The 26347-nt window shown below is 44.6% G+C and overlaps 1 protein-coding gene across 1 annotated transcript in view; it reads left to right on the top strand.

Moving 5' to 3' along the window:
* Positions 1 to 11381, top strand: part of LOC121272951 (solute carrier family 22 member 6-A-like) — a 29132-nt gene extending 17751 nt beyond the window's left edge. Inside the window, exons 5-10 of the mRNA XM_041179851.1 lie at positions 2451 to 2574; positions 5908 to 6023; positions 8839 to 9053; positions 9571 to 9679; positions 10682 to 10885; positions 11354 to 11381. Coding sequence (XP_041035785.1) covers positions 2451 to 2574; positions 5908 to 6023; positions 8839 to 9053; positions 9571 to 9679; positions 10682 to 10885; positions 11354 to 11381 — 796 coding nt within the window. The remainder of the gene's footprint in view (positions 1 to 2450; positions 2575 to 5907; positions 6024 to 8838; positions 9054 to 9570; positions 9680 to 10681; positions 10886 to 11353) is intronic.
* The last annotated feature ends 14966 nt before the right edge of the window (positions 11382 to 26347 follow it).

Here is a 26347-nt window from a genome sequence, read left to right as displayed (position 1 = left end):
ATCATCCTTGAGTATTGGCTCCCGGTTAACCAATCCATGCTGCATTGCCTCCAAGGCCAATACATCCTTCTGACGGTGTGGTGCCCAGAACTGCTCCCAATACACCAGATATGGTCTATGTCTGGAACTGTAATACTCTGATATACCAAACACACTTCATTGCAGTACACTGATATAATCCACACCCCCTCAATGCAATAGAGACGTAGCCCTCTGTTATTTTTGAGAACTGTGACGACGACTTTAAATAAGGTCTGGCTATTAAATTAATTTGAGCTCACTAGGGATTAAATCCACAACATACAGCTTTGGGGAATGGGATTTAAAATTCAGATGGAGTGTCAGTCTTGAATGAATGCCACATCAGATTGAGATTATGGGGGTTGTAAACGTTCGAGTAAACATGCACACATGGTATGTTGGACCTCAGATTGGGGTTGGTTATCCATTCCCAGGAGGTAGGTTTAATTAAAGGCTCAACTGGTCCAGCTCAGGTCATGTTGCTTAGCAGAGCTAGATACATTCTTGGTAAGCAGGGGGCTGAAAGGTTATCGGGGGTAGGCGGGAATGTGCAATTGAGGTTACAATCAGGTCAGCCACAATCTTATTGAATGGCAGAACAGGCTCGAGGGGCCGAATGACCCACTCCAGCTCCTAATTCATATGTTCATGTGTAACAACTCAATTCTAAAATTATCCTTGTTTCCAAACCCCTCATTGCCTTGCTCCCTCCCTATCTCTGGAACTCCTCCAGCCCCACATCCCTCCGAGAATCCTGTGTTCCTCCAATTCTGGCCTCTTGAGCATCGTCTTGAGCCATGCACATAAAATCTCAACCACAAAATGTTAGGTAAACTAAAAATGTAACTCATTTGGTTTTAAGTTGAAATTCTTACCTTTGCTTTTAAGACTGGTTATGTGCTTCATTATTTAACAGCCTCTCTGAATTCAATACAGTCCAGTGTATTTAAGAAAAGGCAGGGCTGACAGCTCATTGGGGGTGATGGCATAGGATCTGAACCAAGCAGGTCCAAACTTTAATCCGCTTTCTGTGCTGATTTATCTGGTCCCACCTGGGTCACCTGCAGAAGTGCGACGAGAATTAGTCTTCGTGTTCCTGGGATTGAGAAAGGGAGAAATCAGCCAGATTTCCATGTTTGACCCACTGAGCCCCCACCGGACAATGGCTGACCAAAATGGCTAGGCTTCTTCGACTGATCTCAAGACCCCACTGGCTGAGATCACAACTGCAGGATGGTCACTCGGGCTATGACTTGGAGGGCTTATGGAAATGTGGCCCAGCATGAGGAGAGATGAAGAAAAGCGCGCTTATTTTCAGCGAAAACATGAAATGAGAAAACGTCATTCAATCCACAGAGCCATAAGATCATAAGACATAGGAGCAGAAATTAGGCCACTCAGCCCATCGAGTCTGCTCAGCCATTCAATCATGATCATGCCCATTTCTTACAACTTAGTGTTGGGTTATGTAGCGTCATGGACCTTAATGGGTCCATTGAGTGAAACGAATAACCAGACAAAACCTCCAGGACGGACAACTCTGAGATTGTTCTGACCATCTTGTACCTAACTGAACAAAAACTCCAGTATATCAACCTGATGTGACAAACTACCACCCCTCAATACTGGCCAACCGCGATCTAGTAGAGTGGTATCTGCACGGTCCCATCGGACTGGACTCAAAAGCACATTTTTAAAAAAAGCCAAAGAAAAGGCCACTGGACCATCAATGCCCAGCCCTCTGCTACTGAGATACTTTAGCTATTTTGCCAGGGTTGAATTTAGGCGAAACCAGCTCAGACCTTGTTTGACCTTGGGTACAGTAAGGTTGCTCAGTTCTTCAACTTTGCAGGGTACAAATGTCACCTTAACTCTAATTGCAATTCAGTTGAAGCAACAAAGGTAAACTTTAAAGGGGAAAGTTACCTCATTGAGTTTGGCGTCATTTCAGGGGATGTTGAATTCTCCTGATGGCCCAGCTGGCAGCACTGTGTACAGCGGTAAAACCGCACAGACCGAAATTCTGAACTTCAATCCCTTACTGGCGCTGGTCACCTTCCCTGATCCATGCCAGAACACTTAGGATTGTAGGTGTAAAGTGAGGTTAGAATTGGGTCCAGCTGCGATGCCTCTGTGACCAGCATTCTTGTCACTGCTCACACGTGAAGGTCAATCACCTCTGTCCTACCCTTGACGACCACACACTCCACAATGAGGAGATTCCAGGAACAGCAGGAGAATTGGGAAAACAGGGGAAGTACTGTAAGGCGAAATGGTGCTCAGAATCTCTCCGATCTCATTAGTGCGGTCAAGTTTATCAATGAATGTAGTTCCAGGGCTCTGGTGCTCTTGCTGAATTATCTGAAGTCTTCTGAGGAAATTTGGACAGCCCGGATGGTAATCCTGAGTATCTGTGGTCATTCTCACAGGTGGTTCCCGGAGTCCGCCCGTTGGCTCATTCTAAACGACAAGGCTGATGTAGCTCTAAAACAGCTCAGGAGGGTGGCGAAATTGAACGGCAAGGAGGCAGAGGGGGAAAAACTCACCACCGCAGTAAGTGCTGATTGTTAAAAATCAAAGTTCCACGCTGAACCTCTTGGTCTGCCACGGAACTGGTGTTGCTACCCTTTTTACAAAGTGAAGGCAGCTGGTTGGCGCGATTCTTTCTGTGGACATTCCTGGACTCCTCTCTGAAGATGTCACACTTTGGAGTGCCAGAGTAATAAATGGAAAGGGCAGGGGAAGAGAGAGTCATTTTATTTGGCGGTGGCGTACTGATATTGTCACTGGATCAGTATTCCAGTGTAATGGTCTGGGGTCCCAGGTTTGAATCTCACCATGGCAGATATTGACATTTGAATTCAATAAAAATCTGGTTGCCCCCAAAACCATTGCCGATTGTCTCAAAAACCCCCTCTGGTTCACTAATCCCCTTTAGGGAAGGAAATCTGCCGTCCTTACCTGGTCTGGCCTACACGTTACTCCAGAAACCCACAGCAATGTGGTTGACTCTTAATTGCCCCCTGAACGAGGGCAGTTTGGGATGGACAATAAATGCTGGAGAGCCAGCGATGCCAACATCCCTTGAATGAATAATAAAAAAAAAATTGGGTTTGACCAGGAGCCAGGAATTCACAAGAGGTCAAAGGCCTACTAACAGCTGTAGTCGGCCACTGGGGTAGCGCAGCATGTGAGTGCTAGGACAGACAAAAGCATATGGAAGACAACACCATCTTATATTGATGCAGGACCTTTTTCATAACAAAGAGGGCTGATTAGCTCAGTTGGCAGATTGCAGGCATGTGGTTCAGGTGAATGCCAGTGGCATGGGTTTGATTCCTGTTCTAGCTTGGTACCTGCCTCCCAACCCATGCCTCCGCATAGGGGAGGTGGTGGTGGTGGAGCAGTTGTAATCCACTAATGCACTGGGGACACAGGTTCAAATCCCACCATGGCAGCGGGTAGAATTTAAATTCAATTAATAAAGCTGGAATTGAAAAGCTGGTCCCAGTAATGGGCGATCATGACAACTATTATCGATTGTCGTAAAAACCCATCTGGCTCATGAATGTCCCTTTGGGGAAGGAAATCCATCGTCCTTATCTGATCTGGCCTACATGTGACTCCAGACCCAGAGCAATGTGGTTGACTCTTAACTGACCTCTGAAATGGCCGAGCAAGTCACTCAGTTATACCTGCTATGAAGACTAAGAAAAGGAATGATCAGATGGACTGCAGTGGTCAGGACTGCTGCCGCCTCAAGGGCAATTAGGGATGGGCAATAAATGCCCATTTATTTCACATCCTGTGAAAAGAATTTAAAAAAAACTCTGCCTCTGTGAGTGGGAGGCAATGGTAAACCACAATTGACAAAAGCCGCCAAGGAAATGGCTCAGGATTAAGCACCAGCGGACAATGAGCCAAGGACCTACCTTTAGATAGAGCATTTGCGGAGAGGAACATAATAAAATGCCCTAAGGCTTTCACATGAAAAAGCAAAAATTAGACACCAAGGTAGACGGCACAATTAGGGCAGAGGGCCAAATAAGGTGGACATTGAGAGAATGCATTAGAGTGATTAGTTTAAGCAACATAGCATGATTTACTTTATTAATCTGATCTGGAATGTTTATTCTGTGGTGACTTTTATATTTGTATCACTCGCTGGAGATCAGTGATGGGGAGGAGGTAATGTGTGCGATGGTTGGTGACAGGAGATTTGGGGTTTCAGTTACTGGGATTGTGCTCGGATGAGTTCATCATGGACAGCCCGGGCACAAAGGGTGCTGTCTCCCCTCTCCTTTTTCCCCATTATCCTCCCGGTATTCCTGTTTCTTCTCCTCAAGCTCCTGCTTGTGCTCCTCAGCTGCTGTCCGTGTCGCCGGTGGCAAGGGCTGTCTCTTCACAACGCCGAGGTTGTGCAGAATGCTACGTGTACTACAATGAATCTCGAGGCCCGCTCTGCCGAGCCCTGCAGGGCTCTGCACCAGAGAGGTCCAAGAAGTGGAAGCCAATGGTCTGCCCTATCCCAATTTGTTTGACAGCATGGCTTTCATGCTGCGCATGCTGTACACGTGTGCATGGGTTGCATACTGGAGTTATGAGCCACGTCATCAGCAGATAGCCTTATCACCCGGTTGGGTGGTCCGTTGGTTGGCCGTGATGCTCAGATGTAGCTGGCACACAGGATTGCGGCAGGATGAAGGCATCATGTCGGCTACCAGGACACCGGACACTGACCGGCAAGATTGTTTGCTTTCATTTGCAAGCCAGCTGGACCCAAAGGGAATGGAAGCCCTTTCAGTTCCTGTATATGTCAGAGCTGATAATGTAGCACCTGCAAAGCTACATGCGTGCAGTCGATGGCACCCTACGCCCTGGGGAAGCTTGCAATATGAGCAAAGCTGCTGGTTCTCCAAGACAGAAAGAAATGTGGTTAGCTCTCTTTGAACAGAGATTACACAAAAGTAGACGGTAGCGTGCAAGAGATTGCAAACATCTCTAGCTTGGAAGGAACCAGACAAACAAACATTCATTGACACGGTCACCACCACAGGCTCTGGCAACACAGCCCTTGCCCATCACGGGGTCGAATATTGTGACCCACGTCGCCTGCTTCATCAAAGAAGCTTCGATTTCTCTTTCACACCAAACATTTCTTTTCCATCGACGGCTTCACTCCTGTGAAACCCAACCATTTCCAAGACTGGGTTATTGTTCCTGCGTTAGGAAAGTTCTCCAACATCGCTGCCACGCTCCTGGCAGTGTTAATCTGAGAAGCAGTTTCCCTTTTAACCTTCTTCCTTATTATCTATATTATTCTCATGGCATTCTTGAACTTTTCTCTCTTGCGCTTTTTAACTTAGAAACACGATGACTTGCAAAATATTCCCAATTTTCTGGTTGATAACCAGTGGACAGCAATTTAAGGCTTTCCAAAAAAATTGGAGAAGAGACAAGAAGAAATATCTTTCCACATTCACAGCGTGCTGAAAATTGCACGCACCGTACAATCTCCGACTCAGTTTATGTTTTACCACTCTTCATGTTCAACTTATAGGAAGAGGGATCGGCCATTTAAACCCTTTGAACTTGTTCTCCTCTCCCTCTAACCCTGGTCCTTCCAGGCCACTGCAAGCTGAAGAGGTTTAGAACCACTCCATCATGATTACCAGAACTCTTCCACATTGGTGGTGCCCTGTCCAATGGACTGTGGCTTGACATCCATGTTTTTATAGAATGCCTCAGTGGTTCTAATGGCATCTGCTAGATGGAATTTGAAGGAGGCTTAAGTCATGGATCGATCACATGGTTGAAGGTTGTAATAAAAGTGACATGCTTTGTAATGACATTGTGTCATATCGTTGTGTTGTGTGTATTCCACAGATTCTCAAGTCAAAAATGGAAAATGAGCAGTTGGTCACGAAGAATAAACGCAGCGTGCTAGATCTGTTCCGGACTCCTGTTGTGCGCAAGATAGCCTGTTGTACTATGCTTGTTTGGTAAGTTATTGGGGAATGAGTATTTTTTAAAGCTGAGATTAGCAAGTTTGCGTAATGAACTCTCCTAACTAGGTTGTCAAGTGAAAGGCATGAGCCAATGGTGTTTATAGGAATATCAGAGCAGAAAGAAAAGGAAGAGGGGTCTTGTAATATGCCTTTAAGGGATTGCAGCATGACATCACTAGAAGGGAAGTGTGTCATGTGATCCAGTTTTAGTTTCACTTTTGCTTTCAGCAGAGAACACACACAGCTCTGCTGCTCTGATGTCTTGCAGCTTTCTATCCATGTATACCTGCTCACATGTGCCTAGAATTAATCAATGAACCCATGATGTACTTGCACAATCCCTTAAGAGTGATTGGTGCCTTTACATCATTATAAAAACATGGCAAGGGACAGCCAGGCAAAGACCTAGGGTGAATTTTGCCTTTGACGGGTGGGTGGGCCCGACTGACTCAGTGGCCGGTGGATCGCCGCCGCTGAAACGGGCCCCACCGCCATTTTACTTGGGCGGGCCAATTAAGGCCTGCCCAGCGTGACACCCAATGGGAAGCGCTATATGCTTCCTGTGCCGGGGGGGGGGGGGGGGAATCCCCAACTGCAAGAGTGCGCTTTTTTGAGTATGCGCACATCACCCTGAGGCTAAGTGGTGCCTCAGGGAGATCACTGAAAGACTGTGAAAGTTGAAAAATAGAAAAATAAAAAAATCATTAACATGTCCCCCTCATGTGAAAATGTCGCACGAGATGGGACATGTTAATAAAGTGCACAAGAACTTTATTAAACTTTTTTAAAGCCGAAATTAAACCTCATCCTGCCAGTGGATGAGGTTTGTTAAAAAAATCACTTACCCACCCACCTGTTGGGCCCGTGCGCCGAGCCAAAGTTCGCACGGGCTCCTCAAAATTGGCGTTGATTGCCAACTTAATGGTCTTAACAAGGCCTTTCATTAAAGGTGGGCGCGCGTCTCACTGCATAGCGTGCCTGCCGACCTAAACATCGCGATGCTGTGCGCTGACGTCGGGACGCTGGCGCGACATTTTAAGCGCTGATGTGCGGGCTCCGACACCTGCACATCAGCCAGAAAATTCAGCCCCTAGAGTGTTACAAGTAGATTGGCTCATCCTGACATTGCAGTCCACTCGCCCCGGATGAAAGGTCGATGGAGCAAATCGTAAGGCAATGGATAAGGGGTTGGGGGGTGGTGGTGTGCGTATGGGGAAGATGATGGTCTAGTGGTAATGTCACTGGACTGGTAATCCAAAGGCCTAGGCTAATGCTCTGGGGCCCCGGGTTCAAATCCCACCACAGCAGCTAGAAGGAATTTTTTAAAAAGTTGCAACTGGAACAAAGGTATGAATTGTCAGAAATTTGTTACTGGGAATCAAGGGTGCAGCTACTGGCCTCAGAGAACAACCTGCAGCATTTCCTGGGCCTCAGGTTCTTTTAGCTACTGTTGGGAGCAAAGCAACTGGAAGGCCCAAGAAACTGAATCCATGAAAATGATGGTTCAAACTTATGTTTTGTGTCCTCCTTGCCTGGCACCCTTGCGTGTTCCTATCCGAGAGGACTGGAAGCCACAAACTTCAATGCCAACTTCTTGGGATATCACTGGAAGTGGACACTGTTGGCCATGCTGAGAGAAAATGGAGTGTGGGTGTCATGAAGCTATTAATGTATAAAATGTTATTGGAATTTTTTTTTTAAATAGAGGTTTAGTCAGTGGGTGTGTCTGAATTGGATTAAAGCCAGCTAGTCTGGGTGCTTTCATGTATAGTAGTTTTGAGATGTAAACAGGTGTAGAGGTACATTTGCATTTTGTTGAATAGAGCAGTCAAGAGTGGGAGTGAAACCTTGCACCTCGCTAGGAGACACCAAGCAATGTTTATATTACTAATAAAAGTGGTACAATGAAAGGGGTTTTATTGTTAGAAAAGGTGCAGTTCAAAGGGCCTGGTGATACAATGAGAATTTCCATTCAAAGGGAAGGTTAGGTATATACAGAAAGGAGTTTTGTGTGTATCGGGCAGGGGCATGTAGCATCTAAGCAGCTGTAAGCCTACAACTGTCTGCAAAGGAACCAAAGTGAAAGGAACCTCATTTTGAATTCCTAAGGTGTAAATGCTTTGCCTGGTGTCTGGTTAAGTCTATTGATTATTGTTGCCTTAGTGGAGATTAATTTGAGAATTTGTTAAAAGTTATGATGGTAGTAATTTGTAGCCATGTGTATATGTTTAATTTGTTGTCAATTAATAAAGATCTCATTTAGTTTCATATAAAAACCTCTCAAGAACTGGTGGTCTTATTCCTGAATTTAGAGCTGCAGCTCAAAACACACCAATTGAAAATATAGGTCATGACAGTTGTTTAAAGTTTCCCTCTGGGATTTTAAGTAACTCAGCCTTTACCAACTGCTGCGTCATAACAGTGGGAGGTAAGTTTCGGAATAGCTCCCTCCAATATCTTTTCAATTAATATGTTAAGGTAAGTGTCTATCTGTAGTAAGCCCACCTTTGAAACCATTTGTAATATAAAGGGACAACACAAAAACAGAATTACCTGGAAAAATTCAGCAGGTCTGGCAGCATCGGCGGAGAAGAAAAGAGTTGACGTTTCGAGTCCTCGTGACCCTTCGACAGAAAGGGGGTCTGTTATGAATCTCCCCCTTTGAGAGAGAAGATCTTTGGGACCAGTTGCTCTGCAGCCAAACCAGTGATTGAACAGCAGACTGCAATTGAGAAGATACAGGAGAAAATGCATCCACAGAAATAACTTTGATGCGATCAGATTCTGATTCTTCTTTTTGCTGCTACAGGTTTGCAACAGGCTTTGCATATTATGGGTTAGCGATAGACCTGCAAGGGTTCGGAGTTGACATTTACCTCATCCAGTTCATTTTTGGTGCCGTTGACATTCCAGCAAAAACTCTTGGTTTCGTTTCCATGAATCTGATAGGAAGACGGTTCACTCAAGGGACTTCCCTTATCCTGGCAGGGAGCCTTATTCTGACAAACATCTTTGTCCCAAAAGGTAAGGGTTTATAATTACAGATCCTCTCTATGCCCCCAGACAGGGGAAAAAAAGTTCAAGTTCCATACCCCAGGAGTAGAGAACAGGAAATTCATTCGGGGTTTGCTCCTGATCCCTCTATGTGGTCACCACCCCTCGGCCAAAGCTCTGTAGCTGTTAGGAAGAAAAGTAAGATCTTGCATATAAATAATGCCTTACATGACCTACAGAAAATAAACATTGCTTAAAATAACGTCAGGCAAGTAGAAAACCACCCATGCATTTATGCCCCATGTCCCAGTCCTGTATGTTCTCTGCTTTGCCCCATATCCCAATCCTGAAATATTTTGCAATACGTCTATTTTTAACCAATGCTTAAAAATCCCAGTGGAATTTTTGTACCTGCTGCTCAATACATTTCCTAATGACATTTAATCAGTCAATCATTGTTCAAAGCGAACAAGCAATTTTCATCCGTGAATCAATTTGTTCAAAAATATTAGACAGTAGAATTTCTATCATTCCATCTCTCCTACAGAGCTTCAGGCCTTGCGAACTTCATTTGCTGCAGTTGGGAAAGGATGTCTCGCGGCTGCGTTCACCTGTTGCTATCTCTATTCAGGCGAACTCTACCCAACCGTGGTCAGGTGAGTACTCACCTGGTGTTTTAGTGCTATAACAGATGTCTGGGCTCTCAGCCAAGAACACATAATGAGGCTTGGCTAAGAGCCCAAGCATCCATTAGCCTGTTGAAACACCTGAGCCCCAGGGAAAACAACACTTGATTGACTGCTGGCTCTCTGACCTATTTTGTCAATTGCACAATGTTTAGTTACACAAGGTAAAGAAGTTTCAAGTACTTGCAATTTCAGCTATTGATGCTTTAAAGATTCTGGATGATTGACATGTTTATTGGCCTGTAGTCAAAAGGAGTCTTTTTCTTGAGGAATAGAAAGGTTAACAATGATTGGCTGTTTTTATAAGCTTTTTTCACACATCTCTACTGTCACTATGGGTTTCATTGGTTCTATACAGCATACCGTGGGTCAATAGACATGGAAGTGTAATCACTTGGCATGGGGAGCCATAGGAGTTGGGTGGGTGGGGAATCCATTGGCACTGGTGGAGGGCGGCACAAGGGGGGCTTTTTGAACTTACCTTTCAAACGGTTCTCTCATGCAGACTATGTCACATTTCCTTGGAGGGGCAGTGAGCCACCACCCTTTGGAATGCTGGTCCAACTCCATGAAAATTGTGGAGGACTAGGACATGCATGTCCCCTCAATGAAGCCAGTCAGGCTGGGAATGTAGGGTGTGGGGTTCGCAACCTGAAGCAGTCCGCACTGCACCCTTGTTAAAAATCAGAAAACCCGGGAATGGGGCTGGGAAGTCTCCCCGACTCTGCAAAAATCCAGCTTGTAGAGTAGATTTGTTAGCGTGAGAGTATTGTGCTGTTGGTAAATCAGGAAATTACAGTTAAGGGGTATGTGATGTACCAGAGTGTTAGTCAGAGATGTAGGATATATCAGGGTGATACAATGAAGGAAGCCAGTGTCAGCATCTTTATGAGAAGAGGTAAGGAGGTTTGAAGGTGAAATGTTTTATAATTATCTTCTTTATCTCTCTGGTTCTTTGTGTATCCCACACAGGCAGACAGGGATGGGACTCGTGAGTACGATGGCTCGGCTGGGAGCCATGATAGCACCTATTATAAGGATGAGCGGTGACTATGTTTCATTTCTACCGCTGACTATATACGGTGGAGTAGCAATCGTAGCTGGAATTGCTGCCTTCAATCTACCGGAAACACGGCAGGTTCCCTTGCCAGAAACTATCGAAGAAATAGAAAACAGGTTTGTAATGTCAAAAATTCGCACTGGCTTGAGGCATAAATTAAAAATGGCAGCAAGGATCTCAATATACTCACAGCACCGGCTGGGAATTGTCTTTTGACTTCTGTTCATTGTACAGCCATGCTAGGGATTTAGTGCTGTTCCCATGGCCTTTTCCAGGAAAATATTACAATGGAATATTCTTAGAAGGCAGTGTCATATCCAATTTCTCACTTCAAGAGAAAAGACCCAATTAAAATGAAACTATTGTCTCAACAGTTTTAGCTTTATCTCTCTCTCTTCCTGTGAGATAATCCTGGTCTCCAGCAAAAAACAAATTGCATTTATATAGCATCTTTAAGTGGAAAACCTCCTAAGGTGCTTCAGTGGAGCACATCAGAAAAATAATCACTCTGAGCTACACAGAATGGTAGCAGCTGACTAAGAGCTTGGTCAAAGAGATAGGGAGACTTAGGTGAGGGGTGAGAGGAGGAAGGGTTTAGAGGAGGAGTACTAGAGCTTGGGCCTTGAGCAATTACACAATTTTTATTTACACAAGATCAAACAGTTTCAAGTGCTTGCAGTTTCTGCTATTGATGCTTTAAAGGGTCTGGATGTTTGACACTTATATTTTCCTGTAGTAAACAAGGAGTTTTTTTTTTAAAGAATGTGGCAAAATATCAAAGAATGACTATTTTTTCAAAGCAATTTTTTTACACATCCTATTGTCATTATAGTGTTCATTGTTCTATATAGTGTGTAGTGGGTGAATGGACATAGAAGTGCCATAGCTTGTCATGGGGAGCAAGAGAGGCCATAGCTAGAGCTGAAGACATGGATGGAATTGTGCAAATTGGGGGATGGGCAAGGTGCTGGGACTGGAGAAGCGCAAAGATTTCAGGAGGGTTGTATGACTGGCAGATGCTTCAGAGATAGGGAGGGGTGAGTCTCTGGAGAGATTTTAACATGGATGCAAATTTAAAATGCAAGGCAATGCCAGTTGGGGATCGAATGCAGGCCAGCGAGCCCAGCGGTGATGGGTGAACATGACTTGGTGTGAGTTAGGATATGGAATAGAATTTTATACAAGCTCAAGTTTATGGAGGTGAAGCTTGGTTTTTTTTTTATTCTTTCATGGGATGTGGCTGTTGCTGGCAAAATTCAAATGGGCATTTCTTGCCCATCCCTAATTGCTCTTGTTCAGAGGGCAGTTAAGAGTTAACCACATTGCTGTGGGTCTGGAGTCACATGTAGGTCAGACCAGGTAAGGACAGCAGATTTCCTTCCCTAAAGAACATTAGTGAACCAGATGGGTTGTTACAACAATCGATGATAGTTGTCATGGTCACCATCACTGAGACTAGCTTTCAATTCTAGATTTTATTAATTGAATTTGAATTCCATCAACTGCTGTGGTGGGATTTGAACCCATGTCCCCAGAGCATTAGCCTGGGCCTCTGGATTACTGCAGAGTCCTTGGAGGATTGTAGAGGAGGTTAGAGAGATCACAGGGGTTGTAGGGGCTGGAGTAGTCTACAGAGAAAGGGAGGGGTGTAGAGACTGGAGGAGGTTACAGAGATAGGGAGGGTTGTAGGGGCTGGAGGTGGTTATAGAGATTGGGAGGGTTGTAGGGTCTGGAGGAGGTCACAGATGGAGGGAGGGTTGTAGCGACTGGAGAAGGTTACAGAGATAGGGAGGGGTGTAGGGGCTGAAGGAGGTTACAGAGATAGGGAGGGTTGTAGGGGCTGGAGGAGGTTACAGAGATAGGGAGGGTTGTAGGGGCTGGAGGAGATTGCAGAGATAGGGAGGGTTGTAGGGGCTTCATGAGGTTACAGAGATAGGGAGGGGTGTAGGGGCTAGAGGAGGTTAGAGAGATAGGGAGTGTTGTAGGGGCTGGAGGAAGTTACAGAGATAGAGAGGGTTGTAGGGGCTGGAGGAGGTTGGAGAGATAGGGAGTGTTGTAGGGGCTGGAGGACATAGGGAGGGGGTGAGGCCATGGAGACATTTGAACATGAGGATGAGAATTTCAAACTTGAGGCGTTGCCGCACTGGGGGCCAATGCAGGTGAAAGAACACAGGGAGATGGGTGGGCGAGCCTTGCTGCAAATTTGAAAACTGGCTGCAAGGCGTTGAATGTGCTGATGTTTACAAATAGTGTAAAATGGGAGACCAATCAGGTGTGCACTGGAATAGTCATGTGACTCACTTGTCTCATCCTGCTCTCCAGCTTGCTCCACTCATTAGCCAATATTCCTCTTTTTCAAGCAATCTGTAATTCATTTGCAAAAGAATTTCTGGGCTTCGTATCAACAGCTCTACAGAGATCGCCCCAGTCTCTCCACTGTCTGTGAAAGGAAGCTGCTGCATCCACAGGTCTCTGCCGACATAACAAATCTCAAACAGGGCAGTGAGAGACGTGCTAAAAGGGCCTCAGCAATGCCCAGGGTTTAACACTGCATTCGCGATGCGGCCGCCTCCTGCTGGGAGGTGTGTGGGGTTTTGGGTTTCAGGTGAGAAAAGGAATTTGTTTAGGCGATTTGACGGTGGCCTTGATACTTCCTCTCACCACACACAGGAAGAATGAGCGAGGGAAGAAAACGAGGCCTCGAGAGAAATGTTGGCCGTTTTCTGTTTGTGATTTTGTGACTTCTTTATTTCCAGAGCATTAAAAGATGCCGAAAAAGACAAGGACTCCAAGAGGAGTGAAATCCCACTGCAGGAAGCACACATAACACTGATGAAACAGACTGTTTAACCAGACACAGCTCACTCTCAAGAATCAGCCCTCTGAACAACTGCATGATGACAGATCTTGTGTAGCATACGTTCACCTTTTCACAACAGCCCATGTGATCACCCATTAACCTGTAATATTTCTCAGACGCATGTTAAACACCAGCTTACTAAGGTATTGACACAAATTCCAGGCACAGTTCACTCTCAACAAACAGCCCTCTACTTGTATAAATGATAAAGGAGATTCTGTAATCCACGTCTACCTTTTCATAATAGGCCATTCAATTACATATTTTTGACCTGTAATATTTCCAACACGCACATTAAACACTGGATTCCTGAGGTGAGAAGGGAAATCTTAAGGTAGAACCACAAGTGATATGCTTAGACTGTCTCAATCTAGATTTCACACTTTTTATATGATTTTTATTATTTGTACTTACCACACTTGCCTTGTGGCTCAACTGTTAAAACACAATTTTGAATTGAACAACATTGGACTGGAATCAATCCCAGGTCTATGCTAAGTTACCTTGGTAGGGAAGTGACTGTTGGCCTCAGTGCCCTGGGTCTAGGAAGGGGAACAAACATGCAAAATGCTCTCAACTGTGAGGTAAACCTCTACCAAATATTCTGTGATTGCCCATTGTCAGTTTCAATGCAATATTATTAAACTCATATGAAACAAGTAACAATTGCATTGAACGTCTCCAGTATCTGATTAATTACTCAGCCAATTAGAACTTTCAAGCAGAGAATTTCTGGGGCCATTAATGTGTATTGGCTCCAGCCAGAAGTATGTACACTTTCTTAAGTCACACACATCATATGAGGGTTGATTGTGGACAGCATTTATGGACATTGTCCCAGCTAAAGTCAAAGAGTGATAGAGTCATTATAGCACAGGAGGCGGCCATTCGGCCCATCAAGTCCATGCCGGCTCTCTGTGCACCAATCCAGTCAGACCCATTCCCTTCCTGCTCTATCCCCAATTCCCTGCAAATTTATTTCCCTCGCTTGCCCATCCAATTTCCTTTTGAAATTATTCATCATGTCCACTTCCACCACCCTCGTGGGCAGCGAGTTCCAGGTCATTTCCACACGCTGCACTACAAATTCTTCCTCACATTCCCCACTGCATCTCATTCCCAAAACCTTAAATCTGTGTCCCCCAAGTCCTTGTCCCATCAGCCAATGGGAACAGTTTTTCTTTGTCTACCTTACCTAAACCTGTCATCATCTTGTCCACCTCTATCAAATCCTCCCCCTCAATCTCCTTTGCCCCAAGGAGAACAACCCCAGCTTCTCCAACTTAACCTTGTAGCTGAAATCCATCATCCCTGGAACCATTCTGGCCGATCTCCTCCGCACCCTCTCAAGGGCCCCTCCCATCCTTCTTAAAGTGTGGTGACCAGAACTGAACACAATACTCTGGTTGTGGCCTAACCAGAGCTTTATAAAGGCTTAGCATAACCTCCCTGCTTTTGTACTTATATAAAAACAAAAAAACTGCAGATGCTGGAAATCCAAAACAAAAACAGAATTACCTGGAAAAACTCAGCAGGCGTGGTAGCATCGGCGGAGAAGAAAAGAGTTGATGTTTCGAGTCCTCATGACCCTTCGACAGAACTTGAGTGAATCCAAGAAAGTGGTGAAATATAAGCTGGTTTAAGGTGTGTGTGTGTGTGTGTGTGGGGGGGGGGGGGGGGGGGGGGTGGTTTGGGGTGGTTGTAGGGACAAACAAACAAACTGCTTGTCTGTCCCTACAACCACACCAACCCCCTCCACTTCTCTCCCCCCACCCAAACCACACCAACACCCCCCCCCCCACACACACACACACCTTAAACCAGCTTATATTTCACTCCTTTCTTGGATTCACTCAAGTTCTGTCGAAGGGTCATGAGGACTCGAAACATCAACTCTTTTCTTCTCCGCCGATGCTGCCAGACCTGCTGAGTTTTTCCAAGTAATTCTGTTTTTGCTTTTGTACTTAATACCTGTACTTATAAAGGTCCCATATGCGTTGCTAACTACTCTATCAAAATGTCTTACCATTTTCAAAGGTATATGCACATGAACTCCAGGTCTCTCTGTCCCTGCCCACTCTTCAGAACTGGTGTCATTTAGTCTATATTGTGAATTAGGCCCTCACTTTCCATGAACTCATTGTGAATGATTGCATTGAGATCATGGCCTCTGGTTGTGGGGTGATGACACATTCCCCTTTCATGAAGTCTCCCTGCCTGGCAAAATCTTTTCTCGCTTACCCCATCAAGCCCATTGTGGTGGCAAAATGCCACCTATCAGCAGGCCTGACCCCACTTCTCCTCTGGCACTTTCTCCACCTTTGAGCATCTCACCTTGTACCACCCCTTCTCACCTCTCATTCAAAATCATCGTCCTCTACCATCCTTTCGAGGTCTGATAACATTTTTCTCACCAAGGTGTCTTCAGTGTCTACCTCACCTCCTCAGTTTCAACACTTCTCATCCTTGGTGATTTCAGCCTCCATCCTAATTCATCTTGCTGTCTCCCTCCTCTGAGTTCACTGCCCTCTGTTCTGGTCAGTTGGTTTTGAGTGGCGAGCTTTTCATCAGTTGAGTGGATCTCAATGCTAGGTTCGGCCTTGCCCTTGCGACCCGTGATCCTCTCTGTGATTGGTGAATTTCTATGCCGGCCTGGGTCTAACACCAATAGGACACGAGTCAAACATATCAGGGGGTGCAGCAAAGCCAGGAGGGGTGGGACACCATCAGAGTGTCAATGGAGAACCAGAAGAGGGGTAAGCCCTTGGACCATTCTCATGAAAATGGGTCCTGTTCAACTGTTGTGGATTCCAAGCCGTGGGTACCTTCTGTTTTTAGGATCTCCTCAGCAGCAAATGGTTTGATGAAACATTTATGAACATTTCTACAGGCATTCAGTTAAAATGGAGTAAAGTGCCATTGTCCATTCGGACTGCAGAATCACTATTCATCCTACTCACTATAAAGGAATCATCATCACAGTACACACATGTAATGCCCATGCCACTGATGTGCTGATGCTCCTCGGCAGTTATGTGGAGGGAGTTGGAAACAGCATGGACATTAATTAGGGAAGGAAATCTGCCATCCTTACCCGGTCTGGCCTACATGTGACTCCAGATGCACAGCAATGTGGTTGACTTTTAACTGCCCACAGAAATGGCCTAGCAAGACACTCAGTTCAAGGGCAATTAGGGATGGGCAACAAATGCTGGCCTTGCCAGTGATGCCCACATCCCACGAAAGAATTTTCAAAAAAGCACGTTGATAGATGAATGCTTCTCCAAAATGGAGTTTGGGGAGGGAATCCACAATGGTGCACTACACAAACACCAGAGACACAGTTTCAATCAAAGGGTGGGAATCAGAGAGCTTTCCAATCAGATATGGAGTCAGGCAAGACTGCCCTCTCTCCTCTGGGTTGCTTCCCAGATGAAGAACCAGTAAAACCTGGGAAATGACTGGTACTGGTCCGAGCTGGTCTTGTATACCTTAAAATGGAACTCCAGTTCAGACCACTACCAGTCATTTCGCAAATTTTACTGTTTTTTTCCTTCTGAGCTGTGTGTTGTGTTGAACCTTTTGCCAAGTCCATCTGGGCATAAGAGGGGTGGCAATCCCAGGCAGCAATGGAGTTCAGGTCAAAGCCTCCCTGTGCATGGATGACATTGACATTTTCCGCACGGATTCGCTGTTGGCCCGCAGGCCGATGAGCATCAGCGACCAGTTCGAACTGACCTCAGGCGCCAGAGTAAATTGCAGCAAAAGCGAGGCCACATTCTTTGCGAGCTGGGATGACCGATCCTATGTCCCCTGCACCGTCCGATCAGACTATCTGAATGTACTGGGAATATGGTTCAGAAGGGACTGGATGTGCATCCAAGAACTGGGAGGAGCATATAACTAAAATCAAGCAGAAACTGAGAATGCGGAGAATGACGCTCCCTCTTGATTACTGGCAAGAGCATGGAACAGGTGTGAGGTGCTCTCGATGTTGCTATTCATGGTGCAGGTCACCAGTCACCAGAGCCATCTTCCCTTCTTATCTGATCTTCTCACTTAGAGACTGAAAATAGTCCTTGCCTGCAGAGGCATAATGTTCAAACCTCCAGATAAAGAGGGGAAAATGTACCAAACATCACCCTTGTTCTGATGGCCATCTTTGCGTGTGGCTCACCAAGCTTTGCATTGAGCCTCAGTATGTAAACACCAATTGTCACTACTTGTGAAGGGTCTAATTTGTACCCAGTGTTGTGGTCAAAGAATGGGCGTGGGCATGTTACAGCAGAATGCTCCATTTAGTTGGACCCTGCCATGCCACCACTCCCTTGTGGAAACATCTGTGCGGAAAAGAACCTTTGACTACAAGTCAATCAGGCAACGGTCAGCAGGTAATATCTTTGATGGCCTGTAGAAGAAAAAGGAGATGGTGTATCCTGTCAGACGGTTACCTGCGCAGGCTGTCAAAGTCATTTAGCAGGAATCAGCATCGTCAGAACTTTCAAATAAATCTCATAGATTGCTGGCAGTGTGATGTCTCTCCCCACCAAGTCCTTCAAGCACACCTGGTGTCTCAGTGCCACCACATGCTGTCCTTGAGATGACTGTGGTGGGGAAGAGACCAGCGCCTGCCTCCTCTGGAATGTGCGTCAGCAAATAACATTTGGATTGAGATGCAGCATTTTTTTGGTTGAGGTTCATCCCTAGCAGTGCCATGAGATAGGCCGCAATGCTCTATGGGCTGTTCCCAGGAACACACACTAAGACAAACATCAACTGCTACCGAAAGGCTATCAATCCGGAGAAAGGCACTGTTTATCCTAAAGCTGCTGGTCTTCCAGTGCAAGTGGAGTGGATTATAATCCAAGCCCCTCTTTGGGGCTACTCCTGATAAGGCCTGCTCCTTGGATGACCATTCTTACTTGAGGTTGAGAAAGATAGGCCCTAAGGACACTTAAATGGGTTTGGAGAACTGATCTAACTCTTCCTGAAGGAAAGGAACCACCACAGAATATTACTGCCCTCCAGATTGCATTTTTAACAAGTTTTAGTTAGATTATAACAACCCAAGTGTTATAAAGGTCCAGGCACCTCTCCTCAACAATGTACTTCTCAACTGAAGAGTGTACGGAGATGGGTTCTCGAGTTTGGATTCAGAAGACTATAAGAGACAATATATTTTCTAAATTATATAGAAGTTTATTAAAGAACCAAACATGCTTTTGATGGTAAATCAATCGCAATATTGACAGGTCTAGGAAAGGTAAGTATAATCTTGTCTCTATTAGAGAATCAAGATCTTAGTAATGTTACAGGGAAATATTTAAGATATTCATCAATACTTAAAGTAGTATTTACCTTAATCCCCAAGGAGAAAGCTCCCAAGTCTAGCTAGACGCATTTTGAGAAGACATGGCTTTAGGGTGAAAGGGGAAAGGTTTAGGGGGAGCGTTAGGTGGTGAGAGTGTGGAACAAGCTACCATCTGACGTGGTAAATGCGGGCTCACTCTTAAGTATTAAGATTAAATTAGATAGATACGTGGATGGGAGAGGTCTGGAGGGTTATGGACTGGGTGCAGGTCAATGGGACTAGCTGAATAATATTTTGGCACAGACTAGAAGGGCCAAATGGCCTCTTTTCTGTGATGTAGTGTTCTATGGTTCTAAGATAATTATATCCCAATTAAGGGGAAAAGTATTAGCACCACAGTTCAACAGCTACTTTTACTAAAGAGACGCTGGAGTGAATCCAACAAATCTAAAATTCCTTCTGTGTCATTCCAATTTTATACCCTAAAAGAACTGAACCAGCAGGAAGCATATGGAGCACTCATGCTGGTCATCGTCCTTCAAACAAACAGGATACTGAGAGGTGCAAATAGTGGTCACTCAGTTTCCAGGATTCAGCTTGGCAAGTTGTTTAGGGTCATCCTTAAGATTACTGAAGTATCTTAGAATTTACCAATGTCTTGCTGAGGTGATATAAAGGCCAGCTCCTGTTTTCTTCAGAATTGCCTTGTGTTAGAGAATATGCCACAGGATGGTTGTTGTCCTTGAGCACACAATTATGCCCAGACATGCTTATAAACTTTTTAACTCTGGTCTCTGATTTTAATTTGAACTTTACTTTTCATTTTTAATCCCTACTTCATAGGAGAATCACTCTTTTAATCTTATAACCCCTTATTTATAGCTGGATTCTCTTATAACTTCGTATTTATAGCTGCATTTCTTCACGCAAGGAGCTGTCAACAGCCAAGTTTTTGCAGGCTGGCATAAACTGCCAGGACTATGTGCCAGAGGGATGCACTGAAACTTTGTGGAGCTGCCGCAAAGGCTCAATGGGGAAAGGCCACAGTTTGGGACACTGCTGCATTGTGCACTGAGGTGTTTGGAAACAGATACTTAGATGTGATCTGCACTATAGGCAGAGTGAGGCACCCTAGAATGCCATGTACTGTATTGAACCAAGTTGACCTGTCTTGCACTATTTGAACAGTCAAACTTACACTGTATTGTACTGTACTTTACATATTTTCGAATAAAGTATATCTTGGAAGAGATGAAGAAGAGACACTTGAGGTTTTTAGCTTGAAAATGAAATGTTCCTGTAGATGGCCGGGACAATAAATAGTATTGAAAAGGTTAAATCTAAGATACTGCCTCAAATTAAACAGGGGCTTAAAACAAAGGCCAGAGGTTCAAGCCAGTAAAAGGCATCTTTTAATGAAGACTGAATCATGCAGAACAGATTTTTAGGTAAACTGGCGGAGGCAAAAGCCTAGTAATCATTTAACAATTAGTTAAAACAGTGGGAGGAATGCAGGCTTTTTCTGGATGGATAAATTAGGCGGGACATTAAGTCTTCTCTATCCATAAGTATCTTATGACCTTCCTAAATGCTGGTTACAAGTATACCTTTGACCAGTAACTCCCTTAACGATTTACACTTTAGAGCGACAAAGTAATTCTGTCATCATCAGGTTAAGCATTCCATAATCTAGGCTCTAATGTTCTGTGCAAGCAAAGTTAGCAGTCTCTCTGGTATTAACAATCTCTCCATCTGTAGTCCTCAGCCATGGGCTTTGCTGATATCCTGGAGACTGTTGGAGGTGTGGCAAAATTCCAAATCATCCATGTTCTTTTGTTAATCCTTCCAGTTTTCTTGACATGCTCCCACAACTTGCTACAGAACTTTGCGGCTGTTGTGCCCGACCATCACTGTAGGACTCCTTCAGAAGCAAAGGGTTCAAAGTACATCAATGTCACAGGCAAGCTGCAGACGGAGGAGCTTCTCAGGGTTTTCATCCCTCTGGACCGGAGTCAGCAACCGGAGCAATGCCGTGTGTATTCCTCACCTCAGTGGCACCTTCTGGACCTCAACAAGACGCAGGGAAATAGGACAGAATACCACACACACATGTGCACTTCTGGCGGATGTTTGACGGCTCCAAGTTTAATCCAAGAAGTTAGCGAGGTATGCCCGACAATGTCCATTTGCTTAAGTTTACAATAACATTGAGTGTAATGTGGATCGGAAGGAATGTCTATAAATGGATGTGTACACGCTGGGATAACCTCACATCCATGAGGAGCTTTCAGCTCAGACATGCAGGTATGAGTTCATTCATTGCTCTTAGTGTTTTTTTTTCTTTCATGGGATGTGGACATCACTGGCTAGGCCAGCATTTATTGACTATCCCTAATTGCCCTTGAGAAGGGGCTGATGAGCTGCCTTTTTGAACCACTACAGTCCACGTGGTGTGGGTACATCAACCGTTGGCATTGTTTTGCTCCTGCTCTGGCCTCGCTCAGTCCATGCTTCAATGTTATCCACCTGTACGATTTTCCTTCTTCCTGTATTTTTTGCCCTCAATTTCCCCCAACTGTTGCCACGACAAGGCTGTCAGGTCTATCTTTCTATCCCTAACCGTGCTTAACAACCCTTTGGATTCCTGAACTTCTCCTCTTGATCTGACTCAATCAGTTGTCTTTCTGTCCATGATTGATGGGATTGAAACGTGGGAATTTTGGAGCAACGGTGATGTTGGGATGGCCCTCTTAGGGGAACTGGAGTCTCTGTCACCACACACCGTCAGCCAGCCCAAATCAAAGGGATCCTGGATGTCCCCTCCCCCTCCTCTTCCAAATATCTCATGGTAAAGGCTACCTCCTCATGATTGTGAAGCCTTGGAAGATGCAGCAGGTCGCTCTAGTGAGTATTAGAGGGCTCCCTCACCACCAACACCCCCCCCCCCACCCCGAACGGTCCAAGCAGTGGAACCATTGCTTCAGGACGCCGCTGGTCTCCTCCACGTTACTTCTTCTGGCTGCACGGCTCTCGTTATAGGTGTCTGAGTGGTTGGGCAGCAGGGGGGAGTTATCAACCAGCTATGCAGGGGGCGAGCTTTGTCACCAAGTAGTTTGTGGTTTGCCTCAAAGGTGGCGGCTGGGGCTGACTGCATCAGACTGAAGGCATTCTGCAAGTTGCCAGGCATTCACTGATGTGATGTTCTTTGCATTATAGTACACCATAAGTACATTGGTGGAGTGGTGGCCTTTGTGCTTCTAGAACATCTTTCTGTTTACGTGTGCCCTTAGAGCCACACGCGTGCAGTCGACCACACGGGTGGGAATTCCGCTACCCCGGCAAAACCACCTTCCTGCTTCTCTTTGGTAAGACAGAAGTTGATGAAGGCCCCTCTCTGAGTGTACAGAGTTTCGTTGTGTTGTCGCTACCCATGGTGCGTACTGCTTAGACACCATTAAGCTGTCTTGTAGAAGTTACCAGTGGGTCCTTATTAACAGTACTGAACTATGTACACATTTACAGTAGAAGGTAAAGATCTGGAGAGGACTCCATAGCATGTCCTCACATGTCGCTACCTAGGTCTAGACTGGCCTAAGCTCTTTTTCTTTCTATTTTTTGCTTTCTGGCAAATTCACACTTCCTTGGTGTATTACTGCCACCTATTGCATCACAGGAAGAAGTGCAATGCAGTAAAAAGCCTAAATTCTATGCGCTAATCCTGTGAAACAGAAAAAAGACAACACTTTATTATAAATATCCCAATGCCCAAATCTAACTGTTAAAACACTAGCCACTGTATCACACTGTATATCCTTCTGCTGTAAATTAGACTACATAGTTCCCTTTTCACCTGCGAACTTAGTACACTGTAATAAGACATGCTCCACCGATTACAGGAATCCTTCCCCACACACCTGACAAACTTTTTTTTATGTCTAACAATTCCTGGGCAACTATCCAGTTACCAACTCCAACTCAGTATGTTCAGGGCTGAGATCAATAGATTTCTAGATATTAAAGACATCATGAGGTAAGGGGATAGCATGGGAAAATGGCGTTGATGTAAATCAGCCATGATCTAGTTGAATGGCGGAGCAGGCTCGAGGGGCCGAGTGGTCTAGTCCCACTCCTATTTTTTTCTATGTTCCCATTGTGCGTCTTCTGGGTTATGTATGGTCTCCGATGATCCAGAGATGGGAAGGTCTGAGCCAATTTCTTTAAAAGTTATAGTCCATCTGCCTGCAGGTTTTCCCGAAGACTCCTGGAGAAGGGGGGCGCAAAACATGATACTGAGAATCGGCAAAGTACAAGTGGACATGCCCTTTATGCTGAACCAAAAGATAATAAATCAGACATGAGCTGAAGATAACTTATGGGGTAATTAATTCATAATTAGAGGTGACAATGCAAATTAAATTTAGGCTATGTTCAAACATTCAAGAGAAATAAAGAGGGCCATACATATTAGGTCTCAAGACAAGAAGAGAACATACACGCTCATGGGATACCAAGTATACTACAAAGTCATACAGACAAGGAATCCTTGCACTGTCTCAAGTTGTGGCAAGTGCATTAGACTAAGCTTCAACATACCTTGGCCAGATATTGGAAAAATCAACCATGGTCCTCAGTCCTCATCATTAACCATGATTTCTGTTTAAAATGCATGAGTGCAGATGTTGGATTTGGGATAGGAATCTTTCTTTTTAACCAGTTGGATATTGTTTCTGCTGGAATGACTGTGCTTATTACGTTAATATTTGATTAACTAAACTCAATTAATAAATGTTAAAAATATCAAACACATATACTTCATCCAAGTGTATTAATCAGTTTATTCATAAAGTGAATTCCTACTGTTCCACCCCTTTTGCAGAGTTTCAGGCCTTGCAAACTTCTTTTGCTGCTGTGGGGAAGGGATGTCTCGCAGCTGCGTTCACCTGTTGCTTCCTCCACACAAGTGAACTTTATCCAACGGTGATCAGGTGGGTGGTCCTGTGACATTCTACAACTGATCCATACAGGTGTTATGGGACAGGGGAGAAAGACAGACTGAGCCCCCCCAATTCTTATAACCTCCTGTCCACAATCAGGGAGGGTTAATTTTGATAAGGCCGAGATGTGTTTCCCAAAACTCCATTCATGTCTAATTTTTTTTTTTTTACAGAGTCACTAGCAACAGGCTTCCTTGGATTTTTGGACCAGAAACATTTTTCACACACACATAACTCTGTCACAACTACACACACATGCACCATACACACAAGGAAAAATACAGTAAGAGAAACGAGCTTCACTTCTATGAATATAAATACCAAACAGGATAGTTAACAGTTCATGTGAATATCAGAGTCTGGTGAGAGGGGTTCTTTCACTCAGGCGTTAGAATCCAGGAAAATCCTGGTAGCTGAAGACAGGATTTTGTGGAGTTTTCTTCAGAATAAGAGACTCGCAGCAAGCTGTGATAAATACTTGTAGTCAGAGGACCACTATTTTAAAAGTGCAACAATGTCCATTTTTCAAAAATATAGTTTTTAACGATTTGTAATATTCTCATGTCTATTCAACATGACATAGGTCAGTAATTTACACAGGTTGTATTTACAATCACTTGGATAGAGCTCTAACAATAGACTGGTATCACTGACAGAATGTATGTTCTCTCTTACTGCCCATGATCATTATGCGTTGCATGGAAAGAAGTATGTCTTTTCTTACCATTGGAATGTGTATTCCAATTAGATAATTCAACAGCAAGCTTTCATAAATTCAAAATAGAGGTTATTTTTATTCTCGCACACTTACCCCAAATTAATGCTACATCACACACTCCTTCACATGCTTATGCACACACAAACAGATAAAGATAGGGCACTTCTACAGATTACAATTAATTGTGTCTGATTTATGATATCTGCTCTCTCACGTGGCAGGCCTGTGGATTCCTGAATGGATTCAATAATTTAAAGTTGAAGTGAGTTTCTTGTAAAGCGAAGGATTCGCAGAAGCATCTGAGGTTCCTTGTAGTCGAATATCTAGGAAGCTGTTTCTCAGGTGAACTTTGGCTGCTTAATGACTTGCAACTAGCTTCAGTGTATGGATCTCAGACTGGCTGACGACTGATGGGTCTGGTGGATCTGCCTACAAACATCTCTTGGCTGATCTTTTAAACAGGCAAAACGACATGATTGTCTAGCCATGTGGCCTTTCACAAGTTCAAGATCTTTTCAATATAAGGTGTTGTGCTCATGTTCATTCCGCATCCTGTGGTGTGGGTTAACACTTCTGAGACCCGCCCAGTCTAGTTTGGATGGAGGAGGCCATTGTGATACAAGGGGAAGTTGACAGTCGCCATTGAGTTTTGATCTTCCCTTTTGTCCAGTATTAAACATGGAGACAGGCAGACTGGAAACTCCTTAGTCTTTAGATGTTGGCCCTTCTTTAAAAAGTGAATGTTGTGAATTCTACAAATGGTTATGAGGTACCCTCACCTATGCCCATATTTAATTAGGTATTTGCTGGAGACGTGATACTGTCTGTGGTCCAAATGCCAAAGTCACATGATTTGCAGCAGCCACATCAAAGGCTTGTTTATGTCCAATTTTTTAAAAACTCCTTTATGGGATGTGAGAGTCACAGACTCAGCCGGCATTTATTGCCCATCCTTAATTGGCCCTTGAGAAGGTGGTGGTGAGTTGCCTTCTTGAACCGCTGCAGTTCATGTGGTGTAGGTTCACCCACAGTGCTGTTAGGGAGGGAGTTCCGGGATTTTGACCAACAACGATGTATTTCCAAGTTATGATGGCGAGTGGGTTGGAGGGGAACTTCCAGGTGATGGTGTTCCCATGTGCCCTTTCAGGTGGCAGCAGTCCTGGGTTTGGAAGGTGCTGTCTAAGGAGCCTTGGTGAGTTCACTAAAATGATACTTGGGCTCAAAGGGTTAAACTATGAGGAGAGATTACACAAACCGGGGTTGTATTCCCTGGAAGATTAATGGGTGATTTCATTGACAAGAACAGGTAAGGTATTTCCACCGTTTGGGGAGTCTAGGACTAGGGGCCATAATCCCAACATTAGAATCAGACCTTTCAGGAAGGAAATTAGGAAACGCTTCTTCATGCAAAGGGTGGTAGAATTTTGTAACTCCCTTCTGCAAATGGCAATTGATGCTAGTTCCAATCTTAAAACTGAGGATGACAAGGTTTTTGTTAGTCAAAGGTATTGAGAGATATGGGTCAGAAGCAGGTATATGGAGTTGGGTCACAGATCAACCATGATCTCATTGAATGATGGAACACACTTGAGGGGCTGGATGCTTACTTTTATGTTTAAGGGGAAAATAGGAATCCTTGTACTTGAGGGGGTTGAACCATACCCTAGAAAGACTCAGTAGCTTCATCAGAAGAGA

Source organism: Carcharodon carcharias, chromosome 37, assembly GCF_017639515.1.
Source record: "Carcharodon carcharias isolate sCarCar2 chromosome 37, sCarCar2.pri, whole genome shotgun sequence".
In the NCBI taxonomy this organism is placed as follows: Eukaryota; Metazoa; Chordata; class Chondrichthyes; order Lamniformes; family Lamnidae; genus Carcharodon; species Carcharodon carcharias.
Note: the sequence above shows the minus strand (reverse complement) of the source record. Positions and strands in the feature narration are given on the sequence as shown.